The sequence below is a fragment of the Lotus japonicus genome, chromosome 5 (assembly GCF_012489685.1).
Source record: "Lotus japonicus ecotype B-129 chromosome 5, LjGifu_v1.2".
NCBI lineage: Eukaryota > Viridiplantae > Streptophyta > Magnoliopsida > Fabales > Fabaceae > Lotus > Lotus japonicus.
In genome coordinates this window covers 9,615,438-9,632,484 of record NC_080045.1, presented here as the reverse complement: position 1 = coordinate 9,632,484, position 17,047 = coordinate 9,615,438, and the positions used below count along the sequence as shown (strand labels likewise).

General features: G+C 38.0%; 3 protein-coding genes across 3 annotated transcripts; 2 read left to right on the top strand and 1 right to left on the bottom strand.

Moving 5' to 3' along the window:
* The first annotated feature begins 459 nt into the window (after positions 1-459).
* Positions 460-2,100, top strand: LOC130718838 (uncharacterized). The gene has a single exon (XM_057569466.1). It carries the CDS (start codon positions 803-805, stop codon positions 1,874-1,876), a length of 1,074 nt encoding a protein of 357 aa, XP_057425449.1. The 5' UTR covers positions 460-802; the 3' UTR covers positions 1,877-2,100.
* Positions 2,101-6,421: 4,321 nt separating this feature from the next.
* LOC130718943 (non-specific lipid transfer protein GPI-anchored 30) lies at positions 6,422-7,484 on the top strand. Its single transcript, XM_057569598.1, has 2 exons — positions 6,422-6,779; positions 7,306-7,484. The coding sequence occupies exons 1-2, from the start codon at positions 6,455-6,457 to the stop codon at positions 7,407-7,409; spliced, it is 429 nt and encodes a 142-aa protein (XP_057425581.1). The 5' UTR covers positions 6,422-6,454; the 3' UTR covers positions 7,410-7,484.
* Positions 7,485-8,581: 1,097 nt separating this feature from the next.
* Positions 8,582-15,145, bottom strand: LOC130718942 (aberrant root formation protein 4). Its single transcript, XM_057569597.1, has 14 exons — positions 14,928-15,145; positions 14,527-14,703; positions 14,053-14,202; positions 13,172-13,244; positions 11,799-11,968; positions 11,636-11,695; positions 11,351-11,501; positions 11,187-11,246; positions 10,824-11,095; positions 10,634-10,705; positions 10,378-10,455; positions 10,081-10,284; positions 9,897-9,948; positions 8,582-8,933 (listed from the first exon to the last, which is right to left on the bottom strand). Exons 1-14 carry the CDS (start codon positions 15,015-15,017, stop codon positions 8,713-8,715), a joined length of 1,830 nt encoding a protein of 609 aa, XP_057425580.1. The 5' UTR covers positions 15,018-15,145; the 3' UTR covers positions 8,582-8,712.
* Positions 15,146-17,047: the final 1,902 nt, after the last annotated feature.

The following is a 17,047-nucleotide window of genomic DNA, read 5'->3' as shown; positions in this document are numbered from 1 at the left end:
TTTTAAGATAATTTTAGTATTTTAGTAATTTTACTTATTTGTAATTAAGATCTTTTAGGATCTTAATTATTTTTTTGTTAGGAACTTATTTATTTTCAATTAGGATCTTTTATTTTCAATTAGGATCTTTTAGGATATTATTTATTTTACTATTAGGATATTTTCTTTTCTTATTTAAGCACTTGTAAGGCATAGCCTATTTGAGTTTTGATTGATAATAAAATTTAAGAGTTTTCTCTTCTTCTCTGGTGGATTCCAGTGTATTTTCTAGGGTTTTAGCGCTTGCTAATTTCCTTTCTGGTGGATTCCAGAAATCTTTTCCTTAGGATTTGCGCTTGCAATCCTAGTACGACTTCCGCTGTATCAAGTGGTAGATGTAGGAGCTTTTTAAGATAATTTTAGTATTTTAGTAATTTTACTTATTTGTAATTAAGATCTTTTAGGATCTTAATTATTTTTTTGTTAGGAACTTATTTATTTTCAATTAGGATCTTTTATTTTCAATTAGGATCTTTTAGGATATTATTTATTTTACTATTAGGATATTTTCTTTTCTTATTTAAGCACTTGTAAGGCATAGCCTATTTGAGTTTTGATTGATAATAAAATTTAAGAGTTTTCTCTTCTTCTCTGGTGGATTCCAGTGTATTTTCTAGGGTTTTAGCGCTTGCTAATTTCCTTTCTGGTGGATTCCAGAAACCTTTTCCTTAGGATTTGCGCTTGCAATCCTAGTACGACTTCCGCTGTATCAAGTGGCATCAGAGCAGGCTTTCTCCTGTCTCTTTTCTTTGCTTGATCAACCATGGAAGATCAACCAATGACCAAAGCAGACCTGAAGGATGTTACCGTGGCTCTTACCGCGGCCCTAACTGCTATTACGCAACATATGACACAACAGATGATACAACATATGGCGACGTTCACGGCGGCTTTAACGGCGCAGATCAACAATACCAACAACGGTAACCGGGGACGAGACAGGAGAGGGAAACCACATAGGTTTCCGCGCGACAACAACAACAATCGTTTCACTATATCTTTACCTTCCCAATCTTTGCATTCACCATCCGTATCTCATCCTTATTACCAAGTTCAGTACTCAACCTCTAAAACCACCGAAACTCCACACCCCCAACCTGCTACTCCAAACCTTATCAATCCTTACCCCAACATATCACCGACTGCAGATCCAATTTCCTTACCACAACCCCTACCAAAACCTACTTCAAATTCATGTCCCTCTACAAGACCTATGTACGCAACTTCTTCGGAATCTGATTCTCAAATTTCATTTGCGCCATCCTCTGTTGTTGGCCTGGAAGATGAGGCAAAAACGTTGATGGATGATTTGTGCAGCGAGAGCGCACCAACACCAACACACTGTTCTCTTTTATCTAGATCTGATGACATCTTAGAGGTTGTACCCCATGTTATATCTGAGCCAGACACCTCTGTCAATTTGGGCATCGAAGCAGTGTTCACACCTTACAATCTAACACTTATGGTTGTGCCTCAGGTTCGATATGTCCTTGTTCCCAAGTTTGCACCCCATTTGTTTGGTAATATGCCTGAGAAAAAGGAACTGCAATCCAACTTGTCTAACTCGCAATTCCGACAATTTATTCCATGCCACTGGAAGTTGTTTCAATCACGGCTAGTTCATCCAGAAATCACACTCCATCAATTTCATGGTGTTTGGCGAAAACAATTTGATCCTGGCATCAACAAGATGGATGCTAGTGTTTCAAAACAGGAGTCTCCACACTCTTTTCCATGTGCTTTTATTAGATATTCAACACTCACTCTCCTTGGTTTAATTTGGAAGCCTTTTGATCCTGGTATTTTGAGGCAACTGAAGTCCTTTATCGTGATGTGAACTCGAGGTCGAGTTCTTTACAAGAAGAGGAGACTGATGTAGGAGCTTTTTAAGATAATTTTAGTATTTTAGTAATTTTACTTATTTGTAATTAAGATCTTTTAGGATCTTAATTATTTTTTTGTTAGGAACTTATTTATTTTCAATTAGGATCTTTTATTTTCAATTAGGATCTTTTAGGATATTATTTATTTTACTATTAGGATATTTTCTTTTCTTATTTAAGCACTTGTAAGGCATAGCCTATTTGAGTTTTGATTGATAATAAAATCTAAGAGTTTTCTCTTCTTCTCTGGTGGATTCCAGTGTATTTTCTAGGGTTTTAGCGCTTGCTAATTTCCTTTCTGGTGGATTCCAGAAACCTTTTCCTTAGGATTTGCGCTTGCAATCCCAGTACGACTTCCGCTGTATCACAATTAATATGTATTGGATGCAAATGAGAAAACCGGCGAATTCCCTTCAGGATACTTTGAATTCCTTGATGTGGTTTTCACTAACACACCAAACGTATCTTTGATAATAGTTTACAGAAGTATGATTCCCGCACTTCACTCATGCATTAATGAAGTGGAGGATGATTTAGTATGAAGTAAATGGAAGAGAAATTGGTCAAAATGAAGACCAATTTCGTGCATATGTTATGTCCAAGTTTTCTGCCCAAATATCTCTTTATATAGAGATACTAACATCCCTTGGTGAAGAGACATATCTCTTTGAAAACCGTTATATAATATTAATGTCCATAAAATGTCACCAGGAGGAATTGAACAAAGGACACGCAAGTGCATGGTTAGTGACAAATCCACTATACCACAATCAACATGTTGCTATAACTTTGAACACTAATATTATAACTCATAATAGAATGCATATTTCCAATTTTATATATTTTGGAAACATCTCTCACAAAAGGAAGGTAATGGGGAGTATTAAGTTAAATCTGCTTATGAGGTTCTCTTGGATTTTGACTATTCAGAGGAAGATTGGGTTTTCAGAGGGTTGTGGGCTACTTTAGCTCCCTCAAATGCTATATGTTTGGGTTGGAAGGTGTTGCTAGTTTCAATCAAAGGTCAATCTGATAAGGCGAAATATAGAACTTCCTGATGCAATTTGCCCTTTTGTTCGGTGGCTTTGGAATCAACTAATCATTTATTTTTTGCATGCTCTTTTGCGTGAAAAATCTGGGCAAATGTTTCAAATTGGATGGGTTGGTACCATGTGTATCCGGAAGAGGCGTTTGAACACTTGAGACAATTTTTTGGGAACAAAGCTGGGAATGTTAAGAATGGGCTATTTGTGATTTGGGTGGCAGTAGTATGCAGATTTGGATACCGCGGAATGGGATAGTTTCCAAGGGAGTGGAGATGGATTCAAGAAAGGTATTTGAGCAGGCACGCTTCAAGGCTTGGTCTTGACTGGAAGAAAAGAATAAAGACTTTCTTCATGCCATTTCTAAATGGTTCTTTAAACCAATTTTGTGTTTTGATGTGCTGTAACTCATGTATTTTTGCAGGGTCTAGAAGCTTGTATTTGTTAGAATATAATATTAGAATAGAATATTAAAATAGTTATTATTTACTTATTATGATGTAATTACGCATGTAATCTTGTTTAGATTTATTCCCTAGTTAACTATTACCCTAGGATCTTTTTTTATATGTACTTAGTTGTTTATCAATGAAAGGTACGTAATACAATTCCTTCATGGTATCAAGAGTTAGTTCAGATCCTCTGAACTTTTTATTTTTTATTTTCTTTCCTTTTTTTCCATTTTCTTCCCATCCGCATCAGCCCGCCACCGCACCTACTCATATTTGTGTCACCGCCGCTTATTGCTCATCTACGGTTGTTGCACACCGCGCTGCCAACCGCGCTCCTTCTCTACAGCGCCGCCGGTCTCTTGCGCGCCTCCCTACGTCTCTCTCTTGCACACAGCCTGCAACCATCAAGTCTGCTTCTTATCCGCGCCATCGCCGCCCCTCGCGCCGCCAGATCCTTCCCTCCTCCGAGTCGCCCTCCGCCAGCGTGACTTCGGCGTCCCAAACGCCCTCTTCCTCACCGGCATCCAGCATCTACAACAGCGCCCGGATCCTACCCAGCGACCCGCTGCAGCCAAAGCCAACCTTTCTTGGTTCGCCCAGACTGGTCCAAACCCGGTCCGACATGTGCAACCATACCACGGATCCCCTCCGGTTCAACCCAGCCAGAACCCAAAAAAAAAAAAAAACACAAACACAAACAAAACACAAGAACACAAAAAATAAAACCTTTTCTTTAATTTTTCTTCTTCATGGTTTTTCTTATGGCAGATTCAGGCTCCGATCACGACTCTCTGACGTCCACAGTGGTGCCTTCCGCCAATGGTGGATCCTCCTCTTCGGATAAACCTGAGTTTCATCTGGCACTTGCTGACACTAATGTCAAAAACAGTATCCCCTTCAAACTCGAGATGAAGAAGGATCATTATGGTATGTCGGCTGAGTTATTTGAAACTCATGCTCGCTCCACCCGCGTACTCCACCATATCATCCCTCAGGATGGAAAGGAGCCTCCTGCTCCCACAGATGCTACATATGAACAGTGGGTCACTCTTGACTCTACTGTCAAATAGTGGATCTATTCAACCATCTCCTTTGATCTTCTAGCTAATGTTATGGAGAAAGGCTCTAATGCTATGGCTACTTGGAACTGTCTTGCTGCTATTTTTTTTAGGACAATCAGAACTTCTGTGTTGTCGCTCTCAAGCAGGATTTTTCCTCCACTCGCTTGAATGATTTTCCTAATGTTTCAGTCTAATTCCAGCGTCTGAAACATCTTTCTGATATGGTGCTCATGTAAGCAATCATCGTCTGGTCTTACAAATGGTATTTTGTCTCTCTAAGCTTTCCATGGTGTTGCTACCCTGATCCGTCAGAGCGAGCCTTTGCCAACTTACCACAAGGCCCGCTCCATGCTGATTCTTGAGGAATTTGGTCTCGCCTAGATGCAGGCCACTGCCTCTCAGATTGCTCTACACACCTCATATGCTTCAACTCCACGAGACTCTGACGACCCATCTCAACTGCGCTCCACCACTCGCAGCACTCAAGGACGCTCAAACAATCGTTCTGGGTCCGGACGCAATCGCAGCAATCAGGGTCGCTTTGGTGGTCGTGACCAGCGCAATGGCTCCTGTTCTACTGGTTCTTCGGGCTCCTCTGGTTCCTCTGCTGCAGCTCCCTTTCAGCCATGACAACCACCTCCGCATGCATCCTGGACTCCCTAGGGTTGGGTTCCTCCCCCTTGGGGCATGCCTCCTTGTCCATACCTGACATCTCAGTGGTCATGATCCATGGGATACTCTACAACCGAAAATTCTTTGATTATATGGCCCACTTCGATGCAAAAGGCCTTGATGGGATCTCTAAACTTCTACATTTCAGGCTTTGAGTTGGATAGTGAAGATTGAAGTGGTTTATTTAGCAGGACAAATGAATAAACTAAATAAGTTGGAAATAATAATGTTCAATCAAATTCCATATGACTGTGGATCTTATTCTTGGACTCAAAATTTGGTATATTGATTATATTGTGCAGCTGAGATACTACTAAGTAACTCCTATTTACATGGTTTGATTTTGGTTTTAAATCATCATGAGTGAAACTAGAATCTTTGCTTCTGTTTATTCTATTTATTTTGATTTTCCTATGAAACTACACAGTTGTGAAATTATGCTTCACCACAAATATATACTTGTCAACACTCTCCAATTGCACAAATTCTGAGCGAGAGGAAATGCAGCAAAACAAAAAAGAAAGAAATCATTGACAGTTTGGCACTTCCTGCTCAAAGGCATTCTCCACGAGGTGAAACAGCAATTTTTCATAGCAACGATTATTTACAATTTCACACTCAGAAATGGAGTAATGGTTTGTGTTTTAAAACACCATGTGAGTGAAACTATAGAATCTTATGCTTCTGTTTAATTATATTAATATTTTCATATGAAGCAAATTATGAGAGTGAGGACATGAAGCAAAACATAATTATAAGAGAAAGAAGTCAATGGCACTTCCTGCTCAAAGGCGTTCTCCACGAGGAGAACCAGCATTTTTTAGTCCTATACACAACTATTACACAATGCATACTACTATTGGATACATAATACCTGTGGCAGTTTTTAAATGTCAATATTTTCTAGGGGTTACAAATTGCTACAAAAGTAAATTCATAATAGAGGTTCACACGGTTGAGTAGATACATGAGCAATATCTAGAATCCTTCATATTTATTAAAATAAAAGAAATTAAGAAGAAAAAACAGAGCCAGTTTTGCTTTAAAGCAAAAATGGAAGTCAAGGGAGCGCTGACCTGCTTTTTTCCATTTGAAACTGTGAGTTTTGGAAATGAAAGTAGCTTAACGGTCAACTAGAATTTGATACAAGTTTGATTACCAACTATAGCATTTTTGACATCACTTATTTCTCCTCTCTCTAGTTAATTGCTAGTCTTCTCTCCTATAAATACATGCTACATACAACATGTGCACAATGTCACTAAGGAACATAAAGACTATAGCAATTAGTATAAGTAAGGAAGATGGGAATTACTAAGTTGAGGTTCTCACTTTGGTGCATTGCATTCCTTGTGCTGGTGACATGGGTCTCTAGAGCAAGTGCTCAAGATAGCTCTTGCATAAACAAGCTTGCACCTTGCCTAAACTACCTAAATGGGACCAAAGACCCACCTGATAGCTGTTGTGATCCACTGAAATCTGTGATTGAATCAGACCAAAAATGCTTATGTAGCTTGGTGAGTAACAGAGGCACAAGGAAAGCTGAGCAAGCTGGAATTAATGTTAATGAGGCTCAGGCATTGCCCGGGAGATGTGGCCAGCGTGTTAATCCATTGTCCTGCCTAACAAGTATGTTTTCCTTAAGTTCATTTGTACGAGTTTAATTAATTATTGTGCACTGATAATATAAAACATTTTATACGATCATTTTATTAGAATACATTAATATGTCATGCCATAATTATTTTTAATTTTTAAATATTTAAAATGGAAAATGAAGAAATGAGATTGGATTATTAGATGCATGCGTACAACTCTTTACACTATCCATGCATTTAAATAAGTCCAATTCATTACATTTAAATAAAATCCAATTTGTATATGAATTTAATTTGGGATTTCTTTAATTTAATGACATTTTTAAGACGTTAAAAGACAAAAATTTATGACGTGCAACTTCAAGCTAAGTATAAGTAAAACAAAAGTAGCAATACATAATCATTAGAATAAAAAAATACCTTCACTAATACTTTGTAATTTTGGTAGACTGATTTCTTTCAATCTTTCATTTTATGTCTTATTTTATCTATAATGGGAAGATAAAAAGATATGTTTATGCATTTTTGTAACAAAATATATGTTTGTGTTATTTCAGATTCACGTGGTTCTACGAATTCAAGTCAAAACTCAGCAACCAAGTTGATGCAAGTTTCTTTTGGAGTCATGATGATTTCAGCTGTATTAGTTATTGCTATGTAACGAGCATTCAGCATCAATTATTTAGGCACAAATGCTTAGACTTAATATGATAATTTGTTATTGGAAATTTCTTTGAATTATTTTCTTCTTGTTATAGTGTGTGAACACACTAAAGCTTGTTGTATTAGTAAATAAATTGACATTTTTTTTTTAGAAAAATAATTGTCTTTAAAATTTAATTTAGTTGCAAATAGATGTTCTAAATTTGTCGAATATATATATAATAATTATAAAATATTATTATATATTGAATGGTCATAAAAAAATTATTGTAACATTGGTCTTTCTCAATAAAGAGTATTTAGCGTCTAAAATTTGCAGCGATCATATGACTAAAATACTAAATTTGTAACACTAGAGTCGGCAGCCGACGATACAAAAGTGAAGTATTTACCATATCCCTTAACCCTAGCCCTAACTCCCTTATCCTCACTCACCCTTCACCCTTCCTACCTACCTCTTCCCCTCCCTATCCCTTCACTACCATATCCCTATCCGTATCTCTTATCTTTCCCATCCCTACCTCCTTTATCCTTCCCCACCCTATATCATTTACCCCTCCTCACCATGTCTCCCCTATCCACTGCATACCTCTACTTCTCATATCCCCCTACCCAACACTACCCTACCCCTACCTCCCCTATCTCTACCATTACTCCCTGCACCTTCTACCCTCCTTCATACCCAGGTCTCCTCTCGACTCTCCCAAGAACCTACCATACTCTCCCTACCCTATTCCTAAAACCTTTATCCTTCTCCATCCTAGTATCTCTCATCCTCATCCTCCCTTACCCCTTCTCCTCCCCTCCTACTGAGCCCCCCACTCCGCTTCTTGACCCTCATACTCCCAACCCCTCCCCCTATTTGCTCCCTGCCTACTCTACTCTCTCCCACGTACCCAAGCCTTCTCCCACTCCCACTCCCTCTCTCCATGGGCCCTACGTCTCTTCCCCTTTTCTACCCCTACCATACCTCTCATTCCACTCTCCTATCCTCTCCCACCTTACCCTAGTATGAACCATATCCCAGTTGTCTCCTTGGAACACACATGATGTGCATGTGTTCCAAGCCAGTGAAAATCCAGGGTGTTACTAAGAACACACACAATATATTTGACAAATCCTGGGTGTCCCCTTTTCTATTTTTGGTAAAATTAATTTAAAGCACACCAATTATGAAATAAGTCTCACCACTAACATGAACTTCATCTAACAATCATGTTTTGAAAATGTGGTACATATATGTTGCTGGCAATTCTACCCTAAAAATATACTATCAAAAATGTTTTGGCTAGTGGGATAGCCTATGTGGCTTCCTTTATCTTATCTTCTACAAGCTCAATGCACCGGTACAACACCAACTCAAGTGGGTTTATTGTGCATAAAGTGTCAACTGCAAGCTGATCATAATCATTCTTGTTCTCTGCCAATATACCTGTCACTAAGGTCCGCAAAGGAAGCAACCATTCATTGAAGGCCTTCAACAAAGTGTTCCTTGACAGGACACCAGTGCAGTTTGTCTTTCCTGTTATAAAAGCAATTGCAAAACCTTCATAAATAGACTTTAATTTAGATTATGTTTAGCAACTACCAATTATTAAACCACTACAAAGATGTAACTAGTTCAAACTTTTCAGGGCCACTCACAAAAGAAAATTCTAGGTAAACATGTTTCTGTTCAGGAACACAGCTAGTCATTCAAGTGGATCATTAACACAAAAGCTTGTTTTTCATCTTCCAAATCCTTGAAATTTAATATAAGAAGTCCTATTATGTAATTTTTCCCAATTCTTTTTGTTATAAATATAATATAAAATCATTCATGTGTCTTCTTCACCCAATAGCTTAAGCTTTGGGATATTTGATTCATGGCATAGTATCATAACCTCTATGAATAAGTGGTCTAGAGTTCAATCCTTGTTACCCATTATTCTAATAAAAAGTTTGAATTTCAGCATAAGCTAGGTGAGGTTGTATATTGTCCATGCTTCAAACCCAATAAGCTCGAGTGAGAGGGCATGTGTTAGAACTGGTAATGCAAGAGAGAAAGAAGAACACTGATTCAGAAGAAAAGAATTGCCCAGAATCAATGTGATTCTGAATTGAGAGATGTATTATCTATTGAAAGAGAGATTAAGTTTATGTGAAAGATGTAACTGATTCTTGATGAATCAGTGCCTCCAACTACTAACTTCCCAAAAACTAACTTCAGCAGCACACCTCTAATTTTATTTATACTAAAAGAGTATTCCTAAATCCTAACTAACAACAAAAACAAAAAGTACTAACTAACAATTAGTTGGCCATTTTACTTATTCTGGTGCCTAACATACACCTTATGTCTATCTTTAAGACTCAACCTATCAGCATGTTTTAAATATAATCTAAAATCACTCATGTGTCTTCACCCAACAGCTTTAAGTTTTTGAAATATTTGTTTCATGGCACTTTTTATTGCTTTATTTGAGATTTCATTGATTTTACATACCTGAAGATTCTGTCATCAATACAAATCTGTATAGGTTGAGAGCAGACAACACCTGTAGGTAATAATTCAGTCAGAGCATAACCCAAAAACCAGATGAGAAAAATGCAGAATGCTTCTTCCAATAGATACACTCAAGATACCAGGATTTTGTAAATTACAAAAGCACATGAAACAGCAAAAATACCGCATCACTCTGCTCAGGGAGGGGAGGAGGTCCTCCCTGTGAAGGTCTTAGTACCAACTCCACCAACTCAAGGACACTTGGATTCCAAAATGATATGTCAGGATGTACTTTATTATTTATCGGTGCGACATTTTTTACAGCTGATGTCCTACTGCAGATTTCCGTGTGCATTTCCCTCCGGACAAGATCAATGAGGATGGCAATCTATACAAACGTAACACCATCATTAGATGATTTTACTTTTTCAGTTAGTTAAATAAAGAACGAAGCTAAACAAGCTGTAATTCAGAGGATTACCATGGAGGAAGAGTCAGTATTTGCAATCAACGCTTTCAAAATGTCAAACCTTTGAGAAATTGGTATATCTGCAAGTACCTTTGGGTAACACAAGAACAGTACCATAAAAATCTCAAGAAAAATACAAGACATTAAAGGGATTCAATTCAACCAACATCATATATCTCCATTTCACAAAATGCACATTTCATATTGCATACAAGCTATAAAAAAAATCTTCAACATAAAAATACATTGTCTAGTGTTAGAAACTCACTCCTTTTAGCACAGCAAAGGATTTTTTTCTGACTTCTGGGTCTGGGGCATGCATGATAACCATTTTAACAGCCTGAAAGGTTAAGGTAACCATAACAGAAGAATGTATCAAAATTTCCCTCCTTCATTGAAAAAGTTCACGATTGACCAATAAAAACAAACTGAAGTTAGAAATTGCAGAAAACAACAACCTGCAAAGCTGAGAAAACATTGGGCATATAAGATAACAACTCAGAATGTTCATTATTGCACTTTCTAGAGATACTTCCATCTGTGATGCTAAGCAAGAAGTCGATCGTATGTTTCTTTAACTCCCATGGAAGATTTACAAAGAAAAGAACATGCTTTAATGTTCCTATTGCTTGCCACCTTTTCATCTGGTTATTACAAAGTTCATCCTTGATGACAATCAAATCTTCTTTAGCAGCATGAGCAACCCCCTCTGAGACATGCCCCCAAATTACTGAAAAATGAGGAATTTGATGGGCTAGTGAAAAGGAAATACAAAAAAGAAAAGTCAAGGATTCAGTTATAATAATTGTCCTAACACAAACCTGAAAGGGCAGCACCTTGTCTGACATAAGATAAACAACCCATACAGTCATCTTTATCATCTGTGTAATTGAGGGAAAGAGAACAAGCCGTATACTGTTAGTAGGGCTTCCGCATTGAAATAAATTAACAGCAGACCAGACACAAAGCGACCTAAGAGTAATACCTCCGAAAACGGAGCTAGCCACAGTCTCGACATCATAAGTCGTTAAAAGAAAGAGATATGATAAACCACAATATGATGAAATTTGTGATAGTTGTAATACCAACGAATCACAAATGGCAGCTTTATAGCTAATGCTGGTTGAAACAAGAGCCTGAACAGTGCATGGTAACATGTTAAATAATACTAAAGTAGTATAACCATAAGTAATGAAATTTTCTGAAGTAGTTGGGAAACAAATACAGAGAAGAATAATTATAAAAATTTAATAAAGCACAAAGCATCTACCATGCATTGCAGGACATACAAACCAAGAAGTTCTTGGAGCTTCTCCTTTTTAACACTCTCCTGTTGTATAGGTGAAAAAATGTCAGCAAAAAAATTGAAAATAAATCAGTAATTTAAGTTGTCCTCACAATGAAAAAGGTAAGTTGTTTTAAAATTGACAAACCAACTTATCGCAAACTTCATGTATAGATTTGGCAATCTCAACAGCTTTGACAAATACATCCTCAAGTTCTTCTTCATCTGAGTCCAAAGACACAGTCTTCAATACATTAAGAATCATAGGAACAGCTTCTTTAACTTGCTCAAACTGACGCCTCTGAATGGAGATAAAGACTGAAAAAGGCAAAATGGTTATGAATGAAAAATTCCAAGCATGGAGCTTCAAATCATTGGCAGCATTAGAGACAAAGGCTCAGCTTAAAACTAGTATTACAGTTGCTTAAGTGGTTAGACAAATTCTCTATTGGTCTTTATTCTTATAGAGAAAAAAAAAGCTCAAAAGAATCTGGCAGATAACAAGACTAGGGTGATTGAACTTTTTTTAATTTGATATAAAAGTCGAATCTTAAAATATGATTTGTTAATTCCTCACTGTATTGGAAGGACAACGTTTAGAATTCATCAGTGCTATCTCATCTCATATGTGTGTGTTTGGAAAACTTCTGCAGATCCACGTTTGACCCCGATCCACGTTTGCAGAAGCAAGAAATAGTTGCTTTTGGATTTCTGGATCCACGTTTGGCCTCTCCAGATTTGAAACCAAACACACACATAGACATCCAAATTTCTACTTCAACATCATAAAAAAGCTAGAGAGTTTTTTTCACCAAGAATAGTGACACAATTCTTTCTCACCCATATGGTGCCACTTTACCCAAACAAATAATGTCTCAGATTTGTTTGCTATCAGTCCTGTTAAACTCAAGATTCAGATCACTAGTTCAACCCAAAAAACTTGTCTTCATAAGAGCGGTTAAAATGCCAAAGCAAAAGCACAACATTTTGTAAGAAATTGCTTCTCTGCTTTTACTCCTTCATTCAGGCATGTTAACCAACTTTAATAGCCTGGATCTGTCCCTCTTGAAATATCTATTTGAAACTGATCCTAGGATCTGCTTAGCCAGTAAGGTTGGTGAAAACATAATAAATACTTTTAATAAATCTCAAAAAACTAAGTAAAACTTAATTGATATTGTATTTGATTTTCTCAAAATAAATATAATATAATCATAAACTTGTAGCTACTTGACAGTGCACATCAAACTGAATCTGCATTGTTGAGGCCAGATAGAATGGGTTCTCTTTACACTAAGCCCAGAGCAACCAAGATTCAAGTTCAAGACAACCAAAAGCGTGTTTTTAATATGTATCCAGACATGAGTTTCATGCGCTAAAAGAAACAAGAAAAGAACATAATCATTTAAATCCCTACACTAGAAGGGAATAAGCAAGTTACTTGCTGCCAACTTGTTTTAGTCGAACAGAGGTTACAGTTTTATATTATATCCAGTAATTGAAAAGTTTACTGTAAATTACCCTTTGAGAGCCCCGATAAAGGAGAGACAATGTAACAGGCAGGCTTGGTCATCTTACTTGAGTATCCTAATGTCTGTTTCAATTAAATTAAGAGAAGCATAGGATCAAGATATTAACCAAAAGTAAATAAAATTAAATGTCACGGTGACACTGTCCTTTATTTCTTCACAAGGAAACTATGATATGATTATGCGAAAATTTTATTTTTTGGTATTTATGGCCAGAGGTCAGGAAATGAATATTTCGGAGTTAGATAAGACAATAAAATTTAATAAACAGGAAGCAAGAAATACAGGTGAATAGGAGGTGTCAGAATTATGTGATGGGCTGTCATAAAAGTGGAAGGAAATTAATCTCAAGCCGAGGATATACATCACAAAACAAGATGTAGTTACATTTGTAAACATGGAGGTTATTAGGGTACCTTCTTATCAAGTGCCTTCAGCATTATTGACACATTAATTGGATTCTACATTAAGATTCATTCAATAATTCTTTTGTAAATACACTTTAAAGGCAAAATTACACTCCACTAACCTACTTCAACTCTACCTACGCAATAAGCAAGAAGATATTGAAAGATATAAACTGCAAGCAGCATCTATTTAAAGCAGCAAATGTCCATGTTGGTCCTTCAAATATGTGTTATCAGGTTAGTGGTCCATTTAAAAAAACAAAAAGTCAGTCCATCATTGTAAATTTACCATCAAAATGGTTCTTACAGCGAAATCAAACCAATCCTAAAGGGAAGAAACTGATGGAATTCAATTATCAGCAGGACCAATTCAATATTTCTAATCAATCAGGGACTAATGAGATGTCACATAAATCTTAGATGGATTGAAGTATGCATTTAATGGTAAAGAACAACACAAACTCACATTACAGAGAATTGAAAGCATATCCCTTGGACCACACTTCACTATTAACTGATCGATGATGCTAATTGCCATGTCCAAAAGTCTACTTGAAATGCTCCCGAACTTAGAAACAGCTTTTGGCAGTTCAAAGGAAAGAGCATCAACAACTTCCTGCCACATCACCAAATAATAAAAAAGTCACTCTTAGACCTTAGTCACTCTCTACACACACAAACTCTTTAGAAGAACTTGCATTATACCGTGAGCTTGAAAGAAGGCATGATCCAAACAATAATATGATTATAGTGTGAAATTATTAATCTCCTATAGTACTATTTAAGGATCCATACAAGGTTGTGGACTGTATAAATTACAAATATATGCCACCTATAGACATGATTCTATGTTATTTGATTTCAATTTTCTAAGTCTATATTACAGAAGCAGTAAAAAACCCTAGTGTGAAAAATGACTGAAATCCAGAAGTTAGCTCACCTGATGAAGAGAAGGAGAAGAAATGTATCGATGGATCTCGAACAGAGCCCCATATGCATTGTTCTCCGCACGTTCATCGTCTGGTTCCGAAAGAGTAGTATCCGATAAAGAATCAAGGAATTTGACAAGCTCTAAGATGGTGTTTTCAGAGTCATTAAAATCTCCAGCTTCAGCCAACTACCAAGTACAAAACCAATATACTGTCAACATTATGCTAACAAGCAAATTATATTTTCTTTTACTATTGAAACCATTAATCATCAGCAATCAAAGTTGTAAGCATCATTTAGCATTCAAAATGATAAAACTATACATCATTATGAGCAAAAAATTGCAATTCAAAATACAAAGTTTATTGCAATGCAAAATACAAAGTTTACTGGAGAAAAAATTGGTCTTACTTTGGAGTATGATTCAAGAATTCTACGAACATCATTACGAGCTTCAGAAGCTTGAAAAGACACAGCTTCGCCCTCTACAGCTACCGACATGGGAGTGATTTGCTAAAGAACGGAGGTTGGAACACCAACAACACCCTCGCCGTCGACGGTGGCCGCCACGCCAAACACTCGCCGTCGTCTCGCTCCAACAGGTTCGCGCTGCGTCTCTCGTCTCCAACTTGTTTGGGTTCATTTTAATCATGTGTTCTTTGTTGGGGTTACTTGGAAAATATTAAGAAGTTGAGGGACTTGAATCTAAATGAACCAAGTTTAGGGTTTAGTTTGCAAGGCTATTTTCAAATGTGTTGATTCCTCTCTCTAGCTTTTGTACGACCTTGGTTAGTAACTTATTTACTCTTGTTGTTAAGGTTCGGTTAGCAAAGTTGTCGGGATTGGGAAGAATGCGCTTAGTGTAACACCCCGATTTCGGTGGCGTCACTTTAGTAACCAAAAGTAAACTTAATGCGGAAAAACGTGAATATTTTTTTTTGATAATAACTAAGACAAGACTGAATTAAATAAAACCCAAATGCGAAAAGTAATAAAACTAATATACAATATATAAACAGCCCCCGCTGTAAGTAACAACCTCGTCACGAGTAACCTCCAGTGACGGAAAGAAAAGTGCAATGCCCGTAGGCAATATATACAAACCAAATGAAAAGGGTGAAGTGCCCGCAACACCATCCCTCAAAACTGAGAATCAGCTGACCCCAATGGCCTGAAAATAAGACCTCCTAAGTCCAACCAACTCTCTGTGATTCCCGTAAGGAAACCACACAAAAAGCTATAGGCGGATCTACCCTGTCCCCTAAGTAACAAATGAAGCAAGACTGTCAGAGCTAAAACTCTACTCCTACACTAATCCTAACTCGAGGAGCTCATACCAACACTCAAAACTATGTGCTAGCATGATCGTCGTCTGAATCAGAATCCAGAACGACCAAGTCTATCAACCCTATCCGTCCTCCCCTCGCTCCTGCAACGCTCTCCGATGCTGGACTCACGGGCTTAGGGCCCGAACCCTGATCATCAATGATCGCAACGGAGGGTGCACTAGACCCTGCCGAAGGCACTCCCACTGGAATCTCCTCTGAGGGATCCTCCTCCTCTGAAGATGACGGTGGCGGTGGTGCTCCTCCAAGACCTGGTCCACAGTGAACGCCCGGTGGCAAGTTGAAGCTGATAGAGCATCGCCTCAACACTCCTGACCTCAAGAGTCCTCCACTATCCACGTGGTCCTCCATGATACGCCCCGAATACGTCGCTCGGTGGCTCGCGGGGTCAACCACCCACGACCCGGGGTCGTCCTGGTCGATCATCTCGTACCTAATCCCCCCCGAAGGGTGGACCATTGCGAACCAATCCGCAATGTTCATCTGACAAAAGGCGTTGTCCGCCAAAACACACACAGAAGACGCGAGGGTCAACTCTAAAGAACTATGTAGATAATAAACCCAATAGGTACAAATAATAGATAGCCACTTAGGCTTATAGCTAAAGATATCATTCCTAGGGTTGCATGTTCCACAATAACATGAACGCAATAATAACACTTAGCATGTTACAAGTAAGATAATCAAATAGCAATCACACTCAACAACTAAATTAGTATGCATGTTGCATGATATGTATGCAGGTTAACCCAGTCAACCAATATGCAATCCGGAACGGATGGACATCAACGGATCAGCCCTTCACCAGCCACGGTGGTGCCATTTCGGCCCGCGTGCCTCTTACTCCAACAACAACGGTAGTCAGATCAGCCGTAACCCGTAGGTCTGCCATTTCGGTCTGCTACAAGAGACGTCTACAGACGCTCTATCACGGAAATCCGGGTCTTATGACCATTTTGGAATCCGACGAGGTCTAGAGTACGTCCTGTGTTAATACCCCATTAATGTTGCATGAATGCAGGATGATTAGTCAACCAACGTCTCCGATCTCACTCGACACGTCGCCACGTGTTCTAGGTAAATTAAAGTCTCTAAAATCTTACCCTAAGGCAAAGTCGATTCTGCGACAAAAGACACACTTCACAACACACATCGCTGCTCCAACAGCACAAGAGTATTACATAC